Consider the following 17196-nt stretch of genomic DNA (forward strand, 5'->3'; position numbering starts at 1 on the left):
ACTGATCTCTGGTAATAGAGTAGGTGTTACATTATATCACCTTGTTTTGTCACAGGTGGATTGTCAGAACATGCAGTGGGTGTATTAACACATACGAGTGTGAAGCTCTTTGTGCATTAATCTAAAACCTCACAGATATAAAATCTAGTGGGGGTATTGTCTATACTTTGCTGAACCACTAGCCCCTTTTAAGAATCTGAAGCATGATCACTCCCTTTCTGTGCTGCATTTGGTCCATTTCTTTGCATGCACTAGCTAGTATTTGAAAACACTTGTGGAATAAATATCATGGAAACCTCTTCAAATAACCATGTTCCACAGGGCCAAATGCAATGGCTGATTACATTTTAAAATTGCTCAAATTTGGAAGCAACGCACTCAGGAAATGACTCTGGAAAGATTTAGGAGATTCCCAAAGGAATATGTCATTACATAGGGCAAATTTCTTGAAGGACTTAGGAGCTCCTATGCTGATAAATATTCAGCCCACCAAAGAAAAAGACAGTGCATACACTATTGCATAATGAAAATCAAGCATCATTTATTGTCACTGTAGCCACATGAAAGAAATTAAGATTTGCTGATTAGGGTTTACCCAGCTGTAACATTAACTCCTTTCACCATTAGTGCAACATAGTTGGCTTATTAGTCAAATAACTTTCCGAAACAGATTAATTTATTTTGTTTATTTTGGTACGCTGGAGTAATTCTGTTATTTTTGCAATTAATTGGCCCTTTCTTACTCTCTTGGAAATCAAGAACAAAACTACAGTTAATTTTAGTGAAAGCATGAGAAAGCTTTATGTTAGCCTTGCAAACTGCAGCTTTGTTGGGATAAGTACACATGGCTGGGAATCTGATTTACATTCAGGGAATAACTGTATTTCATAACAGAGTGTATGTTTTATCAGTGAATTTAATATGAAAAAACCTCATATAAGAGTGATGCAACCTCATTAAATGGACAGTATATTGAAGAAATACTAGTGGCTTGCTTGTATGCATTCCTAAAACTGAAGTGCCCATTTAATTTCATTGCTTTTACTTCTCACCAGATTACCTACATAAACCCATTGCCTGGGCTTAGTTAAACTGTTGCAAACCACTGGGTGTGAACTTTCATTTCCTTTTTAGAATCACTTCTGTCAATTCAGAACCTGTTTTTCATTTGCTTAAGCTAAACCTAAACTAAGTCTGGTGTAAGTGAAAATAAGAATGTTTGCATAGCTTCTTGCACTCATCAAAGTAAAAGATTTCAAATCACACCTTACATTAACTCAGTACTAAGTAAGCCTTTGGTCAGCTTTTTAAGTGTATTAAGTTATTAACAATTAGTGAGTATTCTAGTTTTTTAAGGATCTGCATATATCCTTGGGATTTATTTTTATCCCATTGTTATGACTCCTCATTGCAGTTTTTGTTTTTGTTTGTGCTTGTTTTTTTGTTTTTTTGTTTTTTACATTTGCATCTTTGGATTTATTGAGCCATCTCCCTTTTTAATCTATATCTCTTCATTTCTGACCTCTTCTTGCTGTCCTTATAACCTCATTTATTTGGATTATATCATTCTTCCAAGGCCAGTGGACTCAGATTGGGTTTTACTAAAACCCAGGTTTAAGTGAATACAAAGAAATGATTTTGGCACAGCCACTGAACAATGAGGGAAGCAGAGACAACATACTTTATGTTTGTGAAGTCAGCTGAATCTGCCGAGAATATTTTGAGTGTGTGCCTGTCATTTCACAGAAAGATCAGCCTGCAGTGGTCACAGCTCTTAACGCTTGCTGTTTGTTGTTATAAAACTTGTCATTAAGCTGGGATATGAGCTGTAGACCTCTGGGAATGTTCATAACCTGATTTATTGAAGTTGTTCTTCCTATCCCCAGGTTCTCTTCTTTTCCTCACTGTGTCTTCTCTATCAGGTTTTTCTTGAAAATATTTACAGTAGGTAGTAAAATAGTAGAGACTGCCAGAGGACCTATGATTCTTTTGCACATAAGGCCAAATCCTAAACCCAGCATACAGTCCAAATGATTGGCCTGTACCCTGGGGAGGTCTATAGGATCCAAAAGGAAGATCTTCTCTTCCAATTGCTAAACTAAAAGCAAAGCCTAAAAGTATCTGTAGTCAGATAGCTTTTGGATCCACACAGTCACAGGAGTTTAGCTATATTTGTAACTCAATATTCCTGGGCTGCTACACTATAACTGTGTAGCATAGGAAGGGTATGTCTTCTCTTCTGGCTCTCTCATTCTTGTACTGGAACTGCCTCATTTGGAGGGTGGGAAGGCAGGATCTGGTTCTGTATAATGGTGATGGGTAAATCTTAAAAAATGGATAGAGGTTCTACCTGGATAAACACTCTCATGTGTAAATGTTGTCTAAACTAGCTAAGTCTCTTGGTAGATATTAAAGTTTCTTGTAGTATTTTTGTTTTGTTTTTTCCTGTTTTTTTAATTCCTCTCCAAAACTGTCAGTTTCCTCCCATTTATAACAGTGGGGCAATATCTTGGGTACCTCCAGGGATCACAGTTGTAACATGACACAAATGCATCATGCACCAGACCCATAGCACTCTGGGGCAGGTGTCACATGCAGGGTGGGTCCTTGGACTGGCCAAAATGGATGCCACATTGTGTCAAGACCCATGTCCAGTGGCACTGTGGTGCCCCGCTGGAGGACACACGATTCCTTCTCCCTCTGATCCCTTGGAATACCCTTCCCTCTTTCTTGCCTTCCATGCCTAGATGTTATTCCCGAAATGGGTTGGGAGGTGTCTCCGAGGGTTCCAGAGTGAGTGTAATCTACCTTCAGCCAATCTGCCATGGCCCTTCTGGCTCTATTAGTGTCCTGGGGCACCTGGTGGCTTAGGGGCTGTGTTTGTGGCCTCTGCCACCCCCGTAGCCATACACTATACCTCGTAGGTGTAACAGGTTACCACTTCAGCATGAATGCAATATTTGGTCCCTCAGACCTGGAAGTCTTTTTTTGAAGCTTTGCCCCACCCTTATCTCGCTTCCTGAGCTCTGGGCTTCTGGTCCTGGTTGCCCTCACTGGGCTCTGGCTTTGGCCCTCCTGGCCTCAGGCTGCCTCTGTTGCCTTTCCTGGCTCAGGCTTTGGCCCTCACAACTCCAAGCTGTTTGTGTCTTGTACACCAATGCCTGCCAGGGCTCAAAACCACACGTGCCCCTTGGGCATCCCTGTGGTCTCCTCTTCACCCCTTACAGCCACATCCATTCTATAAACTAGGATGAAAAGGCAAGCAAACCACTTCATAGATTTCATAGACATTTGGGCTGGAAAGGACCCCGGAGAATCATCAAGTCCAGCCCCCCGTCCGAAGGGCAGGAAGTCAGCTGGGGTCATAGGATCCCAGCAAGATAAGCATCCAATTTACTCTTGAAGGTGTTCAATGTAGGTGCTTGAACCACCTCCAATGGCAGGCTGTAAAAAAACAAAAACCAAAAGCCTCCCCCTCCACTTGGAGTAAATCAAATATTTGGTCAGCCACTACTCCACAGGCTCTCACTTCTCTGTCTTCATGTGTTTGGTGCATGCTGGGGTGTCTCAGGCCACCTGCCCTACTAAGAGTCCTGTCCCTTCTAAACCACCAGCCCTTCCCCCTGCCTTTCTCCAGGCAATGACTTTTAATGCTGCCCTTTAGGTCAGGTGACTCTCTAGCCTTGGCACAGATGTTCCTCTTTAGGTTTAATGGACACATTGCTCCTTTAGGTTGCAGCTTAGTGTTGTTCCAGCTGCCTGCTTATCTCCACAGCCCAGCTAGCCTGCTGTGTTTTTCCCTGTCTAGTAACAGGAGCCTTTATTTTCCTGTTACACATATGGTACACATCCCAGATTGGCCACGCGGTATGCTGGGTACAGCAAAGTCCTGTGAAAGTTTTAAAGATTTAGTTCTGGGATAGAATCCAGAATTTGAAAAGTGTCTTTTTTCCAAGAAATGTGAAAGAGGCCCATCCCAGAATAGCTAATAGCTACCTCATGGTAGGGTACTCACAGGCTACATGGGACACCCAAGTTCATGTTTCTGTTTTGCTTGATTCAGGCCATGGACTTGAATTTTAGTTTCGTATCCCAGGTGAGTATGCTATGAACTATACTAATGTCTGCTTTTGACTGGGAATTCTGAACTGGTTGGCTTTTGAGATGAACCTGAACAACCTTGCCTGGTGAAAGTTGCATCAGAATTGATATGTTTGGGGGAAATGTTTCAGCTTCAGTGAATTGGCGTTTTTTCATTAAAAACTTTAAATTCCAATCACGTCTACCTAGAAACCTCCTGTGGATCACTGCAGTCCTTGCAACAAAGTATGGTTTTTATTGTAACAGTAAGTTGATAGGTCAACTATTTCTAATACTCAAGGCTATTCTACATTGAGCTTATTTAATTTATCGGGAGCAGAAGCAAAATAAGTTAAATTTTAGAGGTGGCAGTTTGGTAGAGAATTAAATTTGGGTGTTGCTTGTCCTTTCTGAGGGAGAAGAATACCTAAAATAGAGAAGAAACATTATTTAGGTAACAATGTGATATCTATTATTAGACCAACTGAATAGCCGGAAAAATTGTTCCTTTCAGGCACAAGCACCCTTCTTCTGGTATAGGGAGAGTCTGCTGGTGTTTGTCTACTCTCTAGGATCGAATAGAAGTGTAAGCCACTATACAAAATGCAGTTCTGAAAATGCAAATACATGGCAGGGAAGATCAGGGGGGATAGGAGTTAATGGATGTGAGACAGGTAGGTGGTGGTGGGGAAATAAAAGAGGGAATGTTGACTGGTGATAAAATGTAGCTGGTAAAATGTAGAGAAGTTACTTGGAGTTATTGGATGGCAGGCAGGTTATAATGTGACATAAATCCAATGATTGCCTATATGTCCATGATTTTTTGTATTCAAAAAATCCACTTCAGATTTATGAAGTGAAGTTCATAGGCTCATCTACGAAAGGTGTTTTGTAAATTCCCTTTGAGGATCAGACCTGAGAGATTGGAGAGAGAGTGCTTGTGTTGTGAGAAATGTGCACTCACAGATAACTGGGTATTTTTGTCTTTGAGAGATTTTCAGTGTGCATTCACTCTGGTATGTAGTTGTTGTTTGGTTTCTCCTAGATAGTTTCCATCAAGGCATTCAGCACACTGGGTGAGATATATTCCATTTCTGGAGGTGCAGGTTTAAGATCCAGGAATGGTGATGGTTCTGTTGTAGGGCATGGTTATTGTGGGAGTGGTGGAGATGTATTGGCAGTTTTACATTTCTTGTCCCACCGTGGTCTGGATCTAATCATTGTACTTTGGGCCTTAGGAAGTTTATAGGAAGTAAAGAAGAATTTTTACAACTATTCAGTTGGTCTAGTAAAAGACAAACTTCCAACACCTCTGAAATAGAGAAGAATATGTGAAAAAAGACATTGATAAGATGCTCCAATAATGAGTGTCTCTGAGGGGATAAAGGAGAAAGACAAAAAAAAAGGCGGGAGGGGGAACAATACGTGTTACAGTTTTATGAAATTAAACATTTTGCAAGTTCTTCTTAATATTTTGGGCAGCTTTCTGCATATGAAAAAGCTTTATTTTCAAGCCAGAAGAAAGACCCTAGCATTACACAAAGTATCCTAACCTTTTCAGTGCCTTATAGATATCATATCCCTCATGTGACCTTACAGATAAATGGTACATCATCAGTCCTGCAAAATGTAGTGCTTAAATGTTAGCCTCCTAACATGGATGCAGATCCATTATATTAGCAGTTAATTAACTTACTTCACAAGGAATGCTCACTTGTGATATTGTATTACAACTGCAGTCTCTTCTTTTTGCATTAGAGTTTGTAGCTCGCTTAAAAGTGAAAAGATTAGGTAAGGCAAATAAAGGAATCTTATTGCAAGTGGAGAAGGATCATTTCAATTTAAGTAACAGAACAGACCTTTTTAGAGCTCTTTTATAGTAACTTAACAAAACCTTCATATCAGCCTTGGTGTGCTGTGGGTGGATTTGGTGACAAAGTGTAACTCTAAACTGAAGTGTCAACAAGAAGCAAGATTATTCATCCCTAAAATCATGGAACTGCCCCTTTGCTTGTGTCTAAACTCACCTTTTGCAAGCTCTATCTCACACTTACTGGTGTTACATGCTAATGTATTGTAAGCCCCCTGAAAGCCTGATCATGTTGGGAGAGAAAAGAAGGTATTGGTGGAGTGCTGCTTTTACAGAAAAGCACTCAGGGCTGAGAGGTCACAAAACCTCTTATTTGGCTCAAGACTTTTGGGAACGTGGTAAGTCCCAGGCTTCAGGCTGTATAATGAATAGCACTTGCTGACTAGTTATGTTTTTTTGCTATCAACAGGGGTTAGTACTGCTCAGCATAATGAGCCAAGACTCAGTGTGTTAAGTATGCTCAGGTTTGAAAGTGCCTTTTTCCTCTTTGGTTTTGAAATACAATTTTATTTTAAAGGAAATTATATTAAAATGAGGTACCCTATGGTGCTAGATACTATAAAAGTTGATAAGTACAAGAGATGCAGAAGAGACAATCTTAGCTCAGAAAGTTAATAGTTTAGGTTGCCTAAAATCAAGAGAGTAGAACAGGGATTATACTTAGTATATAGGGGGCACATGTATGGTGTTAACAGTTAAGAGCTGGGCAGAATATTTTAATGGATAGTAAATATGCTAAAAATGTGATTTCAGTCACCTGAAATTATTTAGAAATCCAAGTTGTATTCAGCTGGGAATACAATTCCAAGGCCCTGTTCGCAGAACTCCTGGAAGCATTCCCTTTTACTAAATAAATTATTAGTTATGGTACTTGTCCATGGCATTGGACAATCAATTTCAGTTTCCTACTGTATCCTAGGAGATTCAAACTCAGATGTCCCGAGGTCTAGGAGAGCACCCTAACCATCCAGGGGCAGAGGGAAGGGGGATCTCAACCTCTCCAATGTTAAGAGCATTCCATGTTTTATAAATAAACATTCATTTGAGCAGGGCCAGGCTCCACTATCGTATCTTCCAAGGAGCATCCCAATCAGAAGGCCAGCACATCATTTTCACTCTCTGTTTCAAAGAATGCAAGATATTTTATAAAAAGTGGAATGGCTTCAGCAGGAACATATTGAGGAAAAGGTTCAGAATAAGTTATTGGCCATGGGTTGGGGACTGGAAAATACACTCACCCTCTTTTTGTAGCTTTGTAAATTTAACTCTTTGTTGCCATTGCAGTTCTTATAAGTGAACAAAGTAAAATATTCAGTTTTAGGTCTGATACTACCTTTTATGTCAAGCACAGTGACATTTTTCATTTAGATTAGAGCAACACCAAAAAAACCAAGTGAATCTCAATCTGATGCCATCTCCCCCCCATATGGTTCATAATAATAATAATAATAAAAATATTTGCACGGGTGTAGTAACAGTGTATGATATTATAACACTATAGTACTTGCATATATTGCATGCTCTCATCTTTGTTTTTGCCACCAACACTGAATGAATGACATAACCTAATGGGGTCTTTTCTCCTGTTAAATGAGACGGTGGGCCTGAAAAAGCACTAGGCTTATGCAATAGCATCATGTTCATCGTGATGTGGTATTGCATGACCATCTTAACTATGTATCTATGGAGCACTAATCACCCTGATTTCTAATGCTGGCAAGAAGTGGTGCAGTAACACACCAACCTCATTTTCTCTGTCTTATTCAGTAGCCTCATTTCCACTTAAAAATGCTGTAAAGGCATTCTATTAGTGAGGATCTGTGTGAAAAATGATAACTGGCTCTCAAGAAAATCCTTATTACATTCTCATTCAGGAATGGCACTGTAACTCTTAAAAATTACAACAAGTAACAGATCACTGTGTTGAATCCCATGGGTGTTCATGCTGTTTGAGATGGCTGAAATTTTCCTTCCATGGTTGTGGTAGCATTTTCTTTTGGAGTGTCCAGAACTCCCCATCTTTCCTCTTAAGTCCTAGAGTTGACATTGTCTTCTGTGTCTCACAGAAGAGTACCTACTTATAACATCCTTTTTTTGCCCATCAAAACCACTTTTGACGTGGTCAGCTGGGGGCAGACAGTAGTGTAATAGTGATCTGAACACCAGCCCTGGGCATCCACTTGGGGCACAAGAAGAACAGCCACTGCTGCTGCCATGGTTGGCCCAAACCCCGCTGTTGGCCTGGCCCCTACTACAACCCCTGCTATTCAGGGCACAGATCCTGGTCGTTATGCTTGGGGAAAATAACCATGATGCATTGGTCAAGAGCTCCCTTCTCAGAGGGAATGCTAATATCATGTGTTTCTTCAGGATTACCTGTGAATCCCTCAATGGGTTGACCTAGAGGACATCATTGCAAGGGTGGCAATGTGATCTGGTGGACAGATCACTGCACTGGGATTCAGGTCACCTGGTTTCTTGTCTTAGTTCTACCAGCTCTTGGACAAGTCTCCTTGCCTATTGCTTTCTCATTGTTGCTACTTTAAAACAGTGATAATGGTGAAAAATTTCCTTTTTAAAGCACCTTGGGATCTAACAATGGAAGGTGCCATATAAGAGCTAGGCACGCACTATTATTCATGTTGTTTTTTTTCCATTAATACTGAAAAGATAGCAAGGTTTTGCATGCTTCTTTTGCTATCTCTGAGGCAAATTCTGTTGGCATGTATCTTCATAAAGTCCAGGTCATCATTGTGAAAGATAAACATAATTAAAAAGTATTTTCCAGGTTGCTCAGTTTAGATGCTTGGAACTGGCGGGTATTATTGTTGCTGCTGCTGTTGTTGTTTTAACTTAGAGCTTCTAATTGCAATACTTCTAGTTCAACACATGTATGCATGTTGAGCATAATTTTTGAGGTATGAATGGCAGGGATCAAATGGCTTTCCCTGGTGTTCTTATTTCCTTCATTTTCCAGGAATGGCTAGCATATTACGAATAACAAACCATTTTGTGTATTTCAGAAATATACCCCTCGCAATAGGCATTTCAATGGTTACCGTCACACTTGGCTATGTATTAACAAATATAGCTTATTTCACAACAATCAGTCCTGAGGAACTGCTGAGTTCAAATGCAGTGGCAGTGGTAAGTGTTGGAGGATAAAATACAGATCTATACAGCTGGCTATAACAGATTTAGTTGTATTTGATTTCTTCTGAAAATAAGGATAAAAAGAGCAGGAAATATACAATCAGATTTCTTTTGTTCAGCTTCTCTTTAAGGCTCTGGTTTCACAAAGCTTAAGTCTTTTTGAATTGGAATAGATTGTTTATTGATTAATAGGCTTTGGGAGATCGTAGAAAAACATTAGCTCAGGTAACTTAAAAAAAGCCAGTGGGACTTAAGCATGTGCTCAATGTCTGGCAAATAGTTAGATGGTGGTGATGATAATTGTTCTTCTAATGGCTTCTGTATTCTGATCAAGTAAATATATTCACATACACATCATGGTACAGTGTACTGCATTCAAAGCTGGTAAAATTTCTCTCAATCCTACAGTTGGTCCAATAAAAGATACCACCCACACAAATCCTTGCCTCTTACATATTAAGAATGTAGATTATTTTATGTTTTGATCCATTCAGACTAAGTCTCCTTTATAGGATGCAAAAAAATCTCTTGATAACATGTTTTAAGCAATACATATTTAAACAATACATAGGCCAGCGTTATCACTTTTATGCCATGTTGATTTTAATTATTTAACCAAATCAGCTAGCTCTTGTTGTTAATCATTCCTAGCTGTGAACAACACATTTAGGAATGATGGGCATCTGTACATGTGCTCTGGGTGTGGGGTTGAGCGCTTTAATTAAAGTGCCTACAGAGACTCGTGTATTCAGTGCCCCGCACGTCGAAGTGGCAGCAGGGGCACTTTATCTAAAGCTTGCTTGATGAGCTTTAGTTAAAGTACCCCTGCCGCCATTTTGAAGCACAGGGACTCTGAATGCATGTGGCATGGAGGCTGTTGGAGTGTGCTAATTACATTAATCAAATCTGCTCCAATGCACTAGTGCTTCAGAGCAACTTCTCTGCATGTCTACAGGCACCCATTATGGCTAGTGTGTCAAGCCATCTTTTCCTCTTTAGCATGAAAGAGTAGACACTCATTTACAGCTGGGTAGACTGGGACAGTCTTCATTATGTGTGGAGAACAAGCCTCCAACTCACATCTGTAGGTTGTAAGATGACTTAACTATTCAGGCAATCTGCCTTGGCTTAATTGGCAAATAGACACAAGTTGCTTTCTAGTCTATGAGAGTGACAGACTCCAATTTTAACAAGAGATGATGACAAATGTACAGCACAGTATGTCAGTGAATGTTGCACAATGGGATATGATTAATGCTTAAAAAATAATATTTTTGTCTCTGTTGTTTTCTGGTAAGAACAGTGAATTCATGTCTTTCTCTCTTTACCAGACTTTTGCTGAACAATTAATGGGAAGATTTTCTTTAGCTGTCCCAATTTTTGTCGCTCTTTCCTGCTTTGGATCTATGAATGGTGGCATATTTGCTGTCTCCAGGTGAGCAGATATGAACATGATTAAAGAGAATATGGATGGAAGGGTTAGGACAGGACTCCAAAGCAAGGATAGATGAGAGCAAGATTTGTTCCTTTTAAATATTGTAAAACATTGGCTGCTAGAGTCTTTATTGTCTGGGAAGATTTACCATTTTGCCTGCATGGGCTTTAATATGTTGATAAATTATTGAATTGTTTTAAGAAGCAATCCCAATTGAGGATAGTATCAAATTAATTATTTCTTTATTTCATGTGATGGGACAAATGTAAAAAAATACTACAAAATTAACTATGTGTTAAAGACTGATCATGTGGTATACACACAGTGCAGAAACTTTTTGCTTTTGATTTCTGAGTGTGACTTCTCCAAAGATACTTTCAAATCAGAATTAGGGGTACTGCTGTTTTCTACATCTCTGCTGTGACTTGTCTTTGTAATAAGGGTATTTAAAGTCTCTCCACATTTATTTCCCATCAGGATGTTCTACGTTGCATCCCGTGAGGGTCACCTTCCAGAAATTCTCTCCATGATTCATGTCCGCAAGCACACTCCTCTGCCAGCTGTCATTGTTTTGGTAAATCATGCAAACAAATGTTCCTGCCCAAGATTGCATATTATAGGCTTGTGCTGGAGGATTCAAGCAGAACTTGGGCTCTGCTTGAGTCTTGCTTATTTATTCATATTTCGGGGTTTGGTTAGGGGCAGAGGGGAGTAAACACAGGAATGAGACTCTGAAGTGATCTATTCCACTGCCTCCTCCTCTGCATCTTGTTGGTAGCACTTAACTCTCTGTGCCTGGTATCTAAATCATGTCTCATTATGCCTTATTTCTAAGGATTTGGAAAGGAAATTATTAGCTGGTCCCCTTTCAGAGAACAAATTCTCATAGAAAAGGATATAGAGAAATAAAATTCACATGCACTTAATTGAAAGTGCACCTAAACACTAGTGTCTGAGAGCACACTAAAGACTCATTATAGCCACCTTACAGTGAAAAACACAACCAATTATATGCAAAGATAATGGAGTGGGAGCCCTCAGCAGTGCAGTGCATATGTGATTAAAGAGTCAGAGAGCATGTGTTTAAAAAGACAGCTATCAGAGAAGCAACTGTGAAGGGGCAATAAAAAAGGGAAATGAACTGAGCAGTATGGTGATGGGTCTGTTACCAACGCAGTGTCACAGCTACAAGTTGGCTCTGTGTACACACTGAACACTTATTTTTATAGAAAAGTGTTAGTTCTAGCTTATACCTCAAAGATTTGTTATCATATCTTGATGGACCAGGGACACAAAAAGATTAGACCCTCCAGCCAATGAAGCTATGCTGGCAGAACCCCTACTGTGGGTACAGCTATGCCAATAGAAGAATGCTTCTATTACACTGACTCCCCACACAGTGGAAGTTAAGTAATTGCAAAGGCAGAAGAAAACCTTTTGATGGCACATGACACACCTCTAGTAGGGGCTTGGACACCATAGCCATGGGAGCAGAAGCTCCATAGCCCTGGTCTATATTGCAAAAGATCACATCACTTCCTCAGCATAGTTCTCCTGACAAACCCCACAGTGGGGTACAAGCACAAGCACAATGTGACTCCTGCCAGCAGAACTGCCAAGGTTCCTTCATTCCAGAAAAACATAAGTTGAATCTTTTAAATTAGGCCTCAAAAACTGAAGGCTCGACTTTATTAGACATGTTTACTTTGAGCTGACTGGTTGCCAATTAACTTGTGATACTTAACTTGTTTGGAATGTCCCTTGCTTACCCTTATATACACTTTGATCCAGGGTACAAATGTTTATTTCTTACCAAAATCCTTGGAGTAATGAAAAAAACATGTTTAGAATTCAGAACAATTGATTAACTCCAAGTACAAGTTTAGGCATGCAATAAGCTCCTTTCTGATTTATGCAGATATTAAAGATCTTGAGGCACTTTTTTAAAGGGAAGCTATTTTTCTTGCTGCTGACCAAAATTTCCCCTGCTCTTTCTGCTCTGCAGCCTCTTGTGGGACAGTTAGCTTCTACTCTCTAGCCAGAAGAAGATGCATTTTGCAAGTGTGCAGAATGTGTATACTTTGTGAGTGCTTTTGGTTTAAAGGGCATATAAATAGAAGATGATGATGTAGATAATATAGGTTGGTCGATTAAAATTCTCCTGCTCTTTGAATTTCTTTTACAGCATCCTCTCACAATGATAATGCTCTTCACTAGTGAACTTGAGGATCTCCTGAATTTCCTCAGTTTTGCCAGGTGGCTTTTTATTGGACTGGCAGTTGCTGGGCTGATTTATCTCAGATATAAATGTCCTGATATGCCTCGTCCTTTCAAGGTAACCTCCAGAATCTTAATGTTTTACACAAGTTTCTCTAACCTGTACCTACCCTTGCCTCTGTCCACAGCCTGATGGCAAAGAAGTACATATTATGGAATAAAGTATTAACCTCTTGGAAGAAAGATGAGTTAATAGCAGATGTATTCTTTAACACTAGGATTAAGATTCCCATCATGCCTGTCTTTAGCATTTTTGCTCTTCATCAGAGTTCTTAATCTAGTCATGTTTCTCTCCAGAGGAAAGAAGTCTTTCCTACTCACTGTTGATGAGGTTAGAAGAGGAGGATTTATAGATTATAGTTAGGCAGCTGTGTGAAAGTGAAGATGTTTGATCATTTCACATATGCACTGGGTTAAGGAAGTGAAGCACTAGTGCTCCAGCAGGTTGTATGAAAATACCTCCTAATACTACACAGTCAGTCTCAGGGTGGTATACATTGGCCAGGGTTTCAGCTGGTCCTCAATGTGTGTTTTGCTTTTGTGTAAATAATTGCACTCACATTTCTGGAACCAGAATTTGATGCAGCCACAAACATTAGTAGTTAAACATCTAAGGCAGCAGTCTCTGCACTTTTTCCAATAATTTCATATGATCAAGGTAACCATTCATGTGTCTGAAAAAGCATTAGGTGTCAGCTGCAGCCATGGCTGGGGATGTGTCAGTGCTCCTGCTTCTGCTGGGACCATGACTTGGAGATTCCTGGTTAAAGGATCTTGCCCCTCCACTCAGGGTTAGACTGATCACTACATTGGGATCAAGAAGAAATTTTACCCCATGGTCAGATGGGTAGGGACTATGGGCATGAACACCGTGTGCCCCCAGAGGCTTGGGGGGGCATGGCATGCTCCCACAGGTGTCATTGGTGCTGTCAGCAGTGGGAGCATGGCAGCAGCAAGTGGGGAGCTCCCACAGCTGGGGCTGTTGGTGGTGGGGGTGGGGGGTTGCAAGCACCAACTGGTGGTTGATGACCACCTGCATATGTCACTGACAGCGTCAGCTAGTGGCAATTGCAGACCACCTGCAGGTGCCTCCAGTGGTGTCAGCAGCGAGGGGGAGGAGGGGTGTGGCAAGCAGTGACCACCCACAGGCACTGCTGGCAGTGTTGTTGGCACCTTTTCAGAGGGGGTGCACAGCTATGCTCAGGGGGTGCATGTGCACATGTGTGCACCCCCTGTGTGTCATCAATAACTATGGGGGTATTTGCCTTCCTCTGTGGGAAGGGGATGGACCTCTGCTTTAGATCTCTTGAGTTGATTGTAACAATCCTTGCATTGTTGGGAAACTGGCAGCCCTTGTTCCCCTGCTTTACCTGTGGCAGTTTAGGGTGCTCTTGGTGTCTTTGGGCAATGTGCCTTATAGGTGTGCGAAGGATAGAATATAAATTTAGGAACTGGTTAGAGAAGGATTTGTATGGGATAATTTGGATTGGAATGATCCTATCTTGAGCAGAGGGTTGGACTTTTCTGAGATTTAACAGGGAATAGGGTTTAACTGTTTCTGAACTGCCTTGTGGTAACTGTTTCTGTCCCTAAAGTTACCCCACAATAAGAGCTGAACTGTGGTAGTTTATGCCTGAAAGAAGCAGGACTAAGTTGCTTTTATTTAGCTGTCACCAGGCAAATTTACACATGGTAATTTAAGATGCATTAGCCATTTTTAAGGTGCATTAAGGGCACAGGTCTAAATGTGTGTGCCCTTAATGTACCTTAATAACGGCAACTTTAGGTGAATCATGCCTAAATTTAATACCTGCTTAAAGCAAGTAACAAATTTAAGTTTGATTGATTAAAGTGCATTAACCCACATTTAGATACTGTAAGGCACCTTAAAGCTATGTGACTGAGTGGGCTGAAGCTGAGTGCATGGGGCTCCGTGCTGCTGCTGGGCACCACCAAGAAGAAGATGTGGTAGGTGCTGTCCTGTAAGGGAAGGGGTCAGTGCAGTGTGGGCAGGACCTTTGCTGGTAGCTCCCTTGTGCTTCTCTCTTGGGGTGTGTTTGCTGGCTGGGCAATGTAGCCCTGCAGAAGTGGGACACCTTGCTACCCATACAGGATTCAGGTGCCCTTAGAAGTCTATGCTGGCGCTCCTGCCTGGGACAGCAGGTGGTCTGAGACTGTGTCTGCCCCCACCACCCAGCATGGCTTTGTCTGCTCCACCCACCTCCATCCCAGGCAAGTGCCTGGCCTCTATGTCAGACACTGTGTGTGGGAGAGGTGGTGTGAGCTCCTGGGGGCTCTGCACAGCTCAGGCTGGGTGCAACACAGGTGGGGACTCAGTTTTGGATCAAGTGGGCCAAGGAGAGAGCTGAACCCCCACCATCATTGCACCCAGCCTGCCTGGGCTGAGCTCCACAGAGCCCCCAGGAGCTCATGCCACCTTGCATTTGCCGTGTCTGGCATGGAGGCCAGGCACTTGCCTGGGACAGAGATGAGTGCAACAGGGAAAGCTGTGCTGGGCGCTTGGGGCAGACACAGTCCCAGCCCATCTGCTGTTCCGGGTGGGAGCCCCAACAGGAGCTCCTAAGGGCATCTGAATCCTGAGTGGGCAGTTAGATGTTCCACCCTGGCAGGGCTGCATTGCCTGGTCAGCAGACCTGCCCCAAGGAAGAGGCACAGGGGAGTCACTAGGAAAGGCGCTGGCCATGCTGCACTGCTCCCTTCCCCTGCAGAACAACACCCACCATTTTTTCTTCTTGGTGAGGCCTGGTGGCAGCATGAAGCCCTGTGGGCTTCACTATCACTCACTGTTGTCCAATGCTGGGGAGGCAGGAGTATGGAGAGATGGTTAGAGCCAGGGCCAGGGCCAGGCTGACCATGTCTGGGGCGACTGGAGGTTCCCACCCCATCAACCAGTGCTGGGCTGCACCACCTGGCTACTGGGCTGCTGCGGGCTTCTGGGGGCTGTCCAGGGTGCTGACCAGGGCTGCTCAGCACACTGTGTTAAGGTGTCTTAAGGCATCCACCTGTAGATGTGTGCCTAAATTGCTTTAATGCACCTTAGGTTAAGGTGCGTTAAGTTTAGGTATGTATAAATGCATGTGTAGACACACCCACCATGGAGCACTTAGTCACAAGTACAGTTGTCACCAAGAAGCTGAGGCATATCGATACCATTTGTTGGTTGTTAGCTTGGGGAAATTGGGTGCTTTTTGGGTATCAGAGTTCCTTTAGTTAAGGAACTGCTGATATAAGGGATGGGCATTTGGTTTTGCTTTTTCTCCTTTTCTTGATCTAGATATAGATCCTTAATTTTTGCCCATCACCAAATTGGGGTACAAAAAGGTAGGCAGACTTTTAACTGCAGGTATTTGTGCTCAGAATTATAGTGCAGTAATCAGTAAACACTAAATCGTACCCAGAACATAATGCTGAAAATCTGCCCTATATTGCAGAGTAGTCTCTGACTTGGATTTCACCACGTGTCCTTATGTAAGCAGTATTCAGTATGCAAGTAGTACCTTACTATGGGAATAGAGCTATTGGGATTATTTGTGCAGCAAGATTGTTTGTAATGTGAGTAAGAGTGGCAGACTCCCTCCCTATTGAAATAAAAATACAAAATTTGCTTTACAGATAAAACAGTGTGTGTATGTGTGCATGCATGTGTACACACGCATGCATGTGCCTTTATTGCATTCTTTTAGACACACATACAAAGAATGTCAACTGCTTAGTCTATTTTTCTTTGATTTCATCTTTAAAACACATTCACAATTCGCAGTATAGAAACGGTAGTGCTTTTAGGCATTAAAGCAAGAGAGAAATCTCTAGAGAATTCTCCATTACACCAGCCATCTCACTAAGCAGTATGAGGAGGCACTTCCTTCAAAGAGGTGTAAAGACTGTGATTACAGTGCTGTTCTTGTAAGTTGAGAGAATTAATTTGATATTGCTATTTTTTTCCACTTTCAAAATGACACTGATAATGTTATCAGTCATGTTGTCAGAAACAGTACTTTCCAGTAGCTATCAGTTGCATAATGCTATCAAATTTTTTTATCCGCAGTCAAATGGTGTTTAATTTGCCCTCCTCCTGCTAGATTTTGATTTTTACCTCTGGAAGAAAATCAATGTAATTTTAATAGTTTTAAAAGATAGTTGGTGACTTTGAGCTTCTTTCTCTGTCTTAAAATGGATTCTAATTGGTAATTATCAAAGAGGAAATCTTTACCATAGTTAGTGCTGCCACTTCTATAATGGAGGCCTGGAGAAGGGACTTTTGAGGATGTAACATATTTATGACCCTTCTTTTTTTTAAGGCTTGAAAGTACTGTAGTGTTTTAGTATGTAATTAAGAGACATTTATGGTACTTACTGTATA

The 17196-nt window shown here is 41.4% G+C and overlaps 1 protein-coding gene across 1 annotated transcript in view; it reads left to right on the forward strand.

The window, feature by feature from the left end:
- The window catches only part of SLC7A11 (solute carrier family 7 member 11), an 88564-nt gene that overhangs the window by 60502 nt on the left and 10866 nt on the right, over window positions 1-17196 (forward strand). The window contains exons 7-10 of the mRNA XM_090036542.1: window positions 8974-9097; window positions 10435-10538; window positions 11016-11112; window positions 12724-12873. Coding sequence (XP_089892668.1) covers window positions 8974-9097; window positions 10435-10538; window positions 11016-11112; window positions 12724-12873 — 475 coding nt within the window. The remainder of the gene's footprint in view (window positions 1-8973; window positions 9098-10434; window positions 10539-11015; window positions 11113-12723; window positions 12874-17196) is intronic.

This window comes from Crocodylus siamensis, chromosome 2, assembly GCF_052110815.1.
Source record: "Crocodylus siamensis isolate JL-2025a chromosome 2, ASM5211081v1, whole genome shotgun sequence".
Lineage (NCBI taxonomy): Eukaryota > Metazoa > Chordata > Crocodylia > Crocodylidae > Crocodylus > Crocodylus siamensis.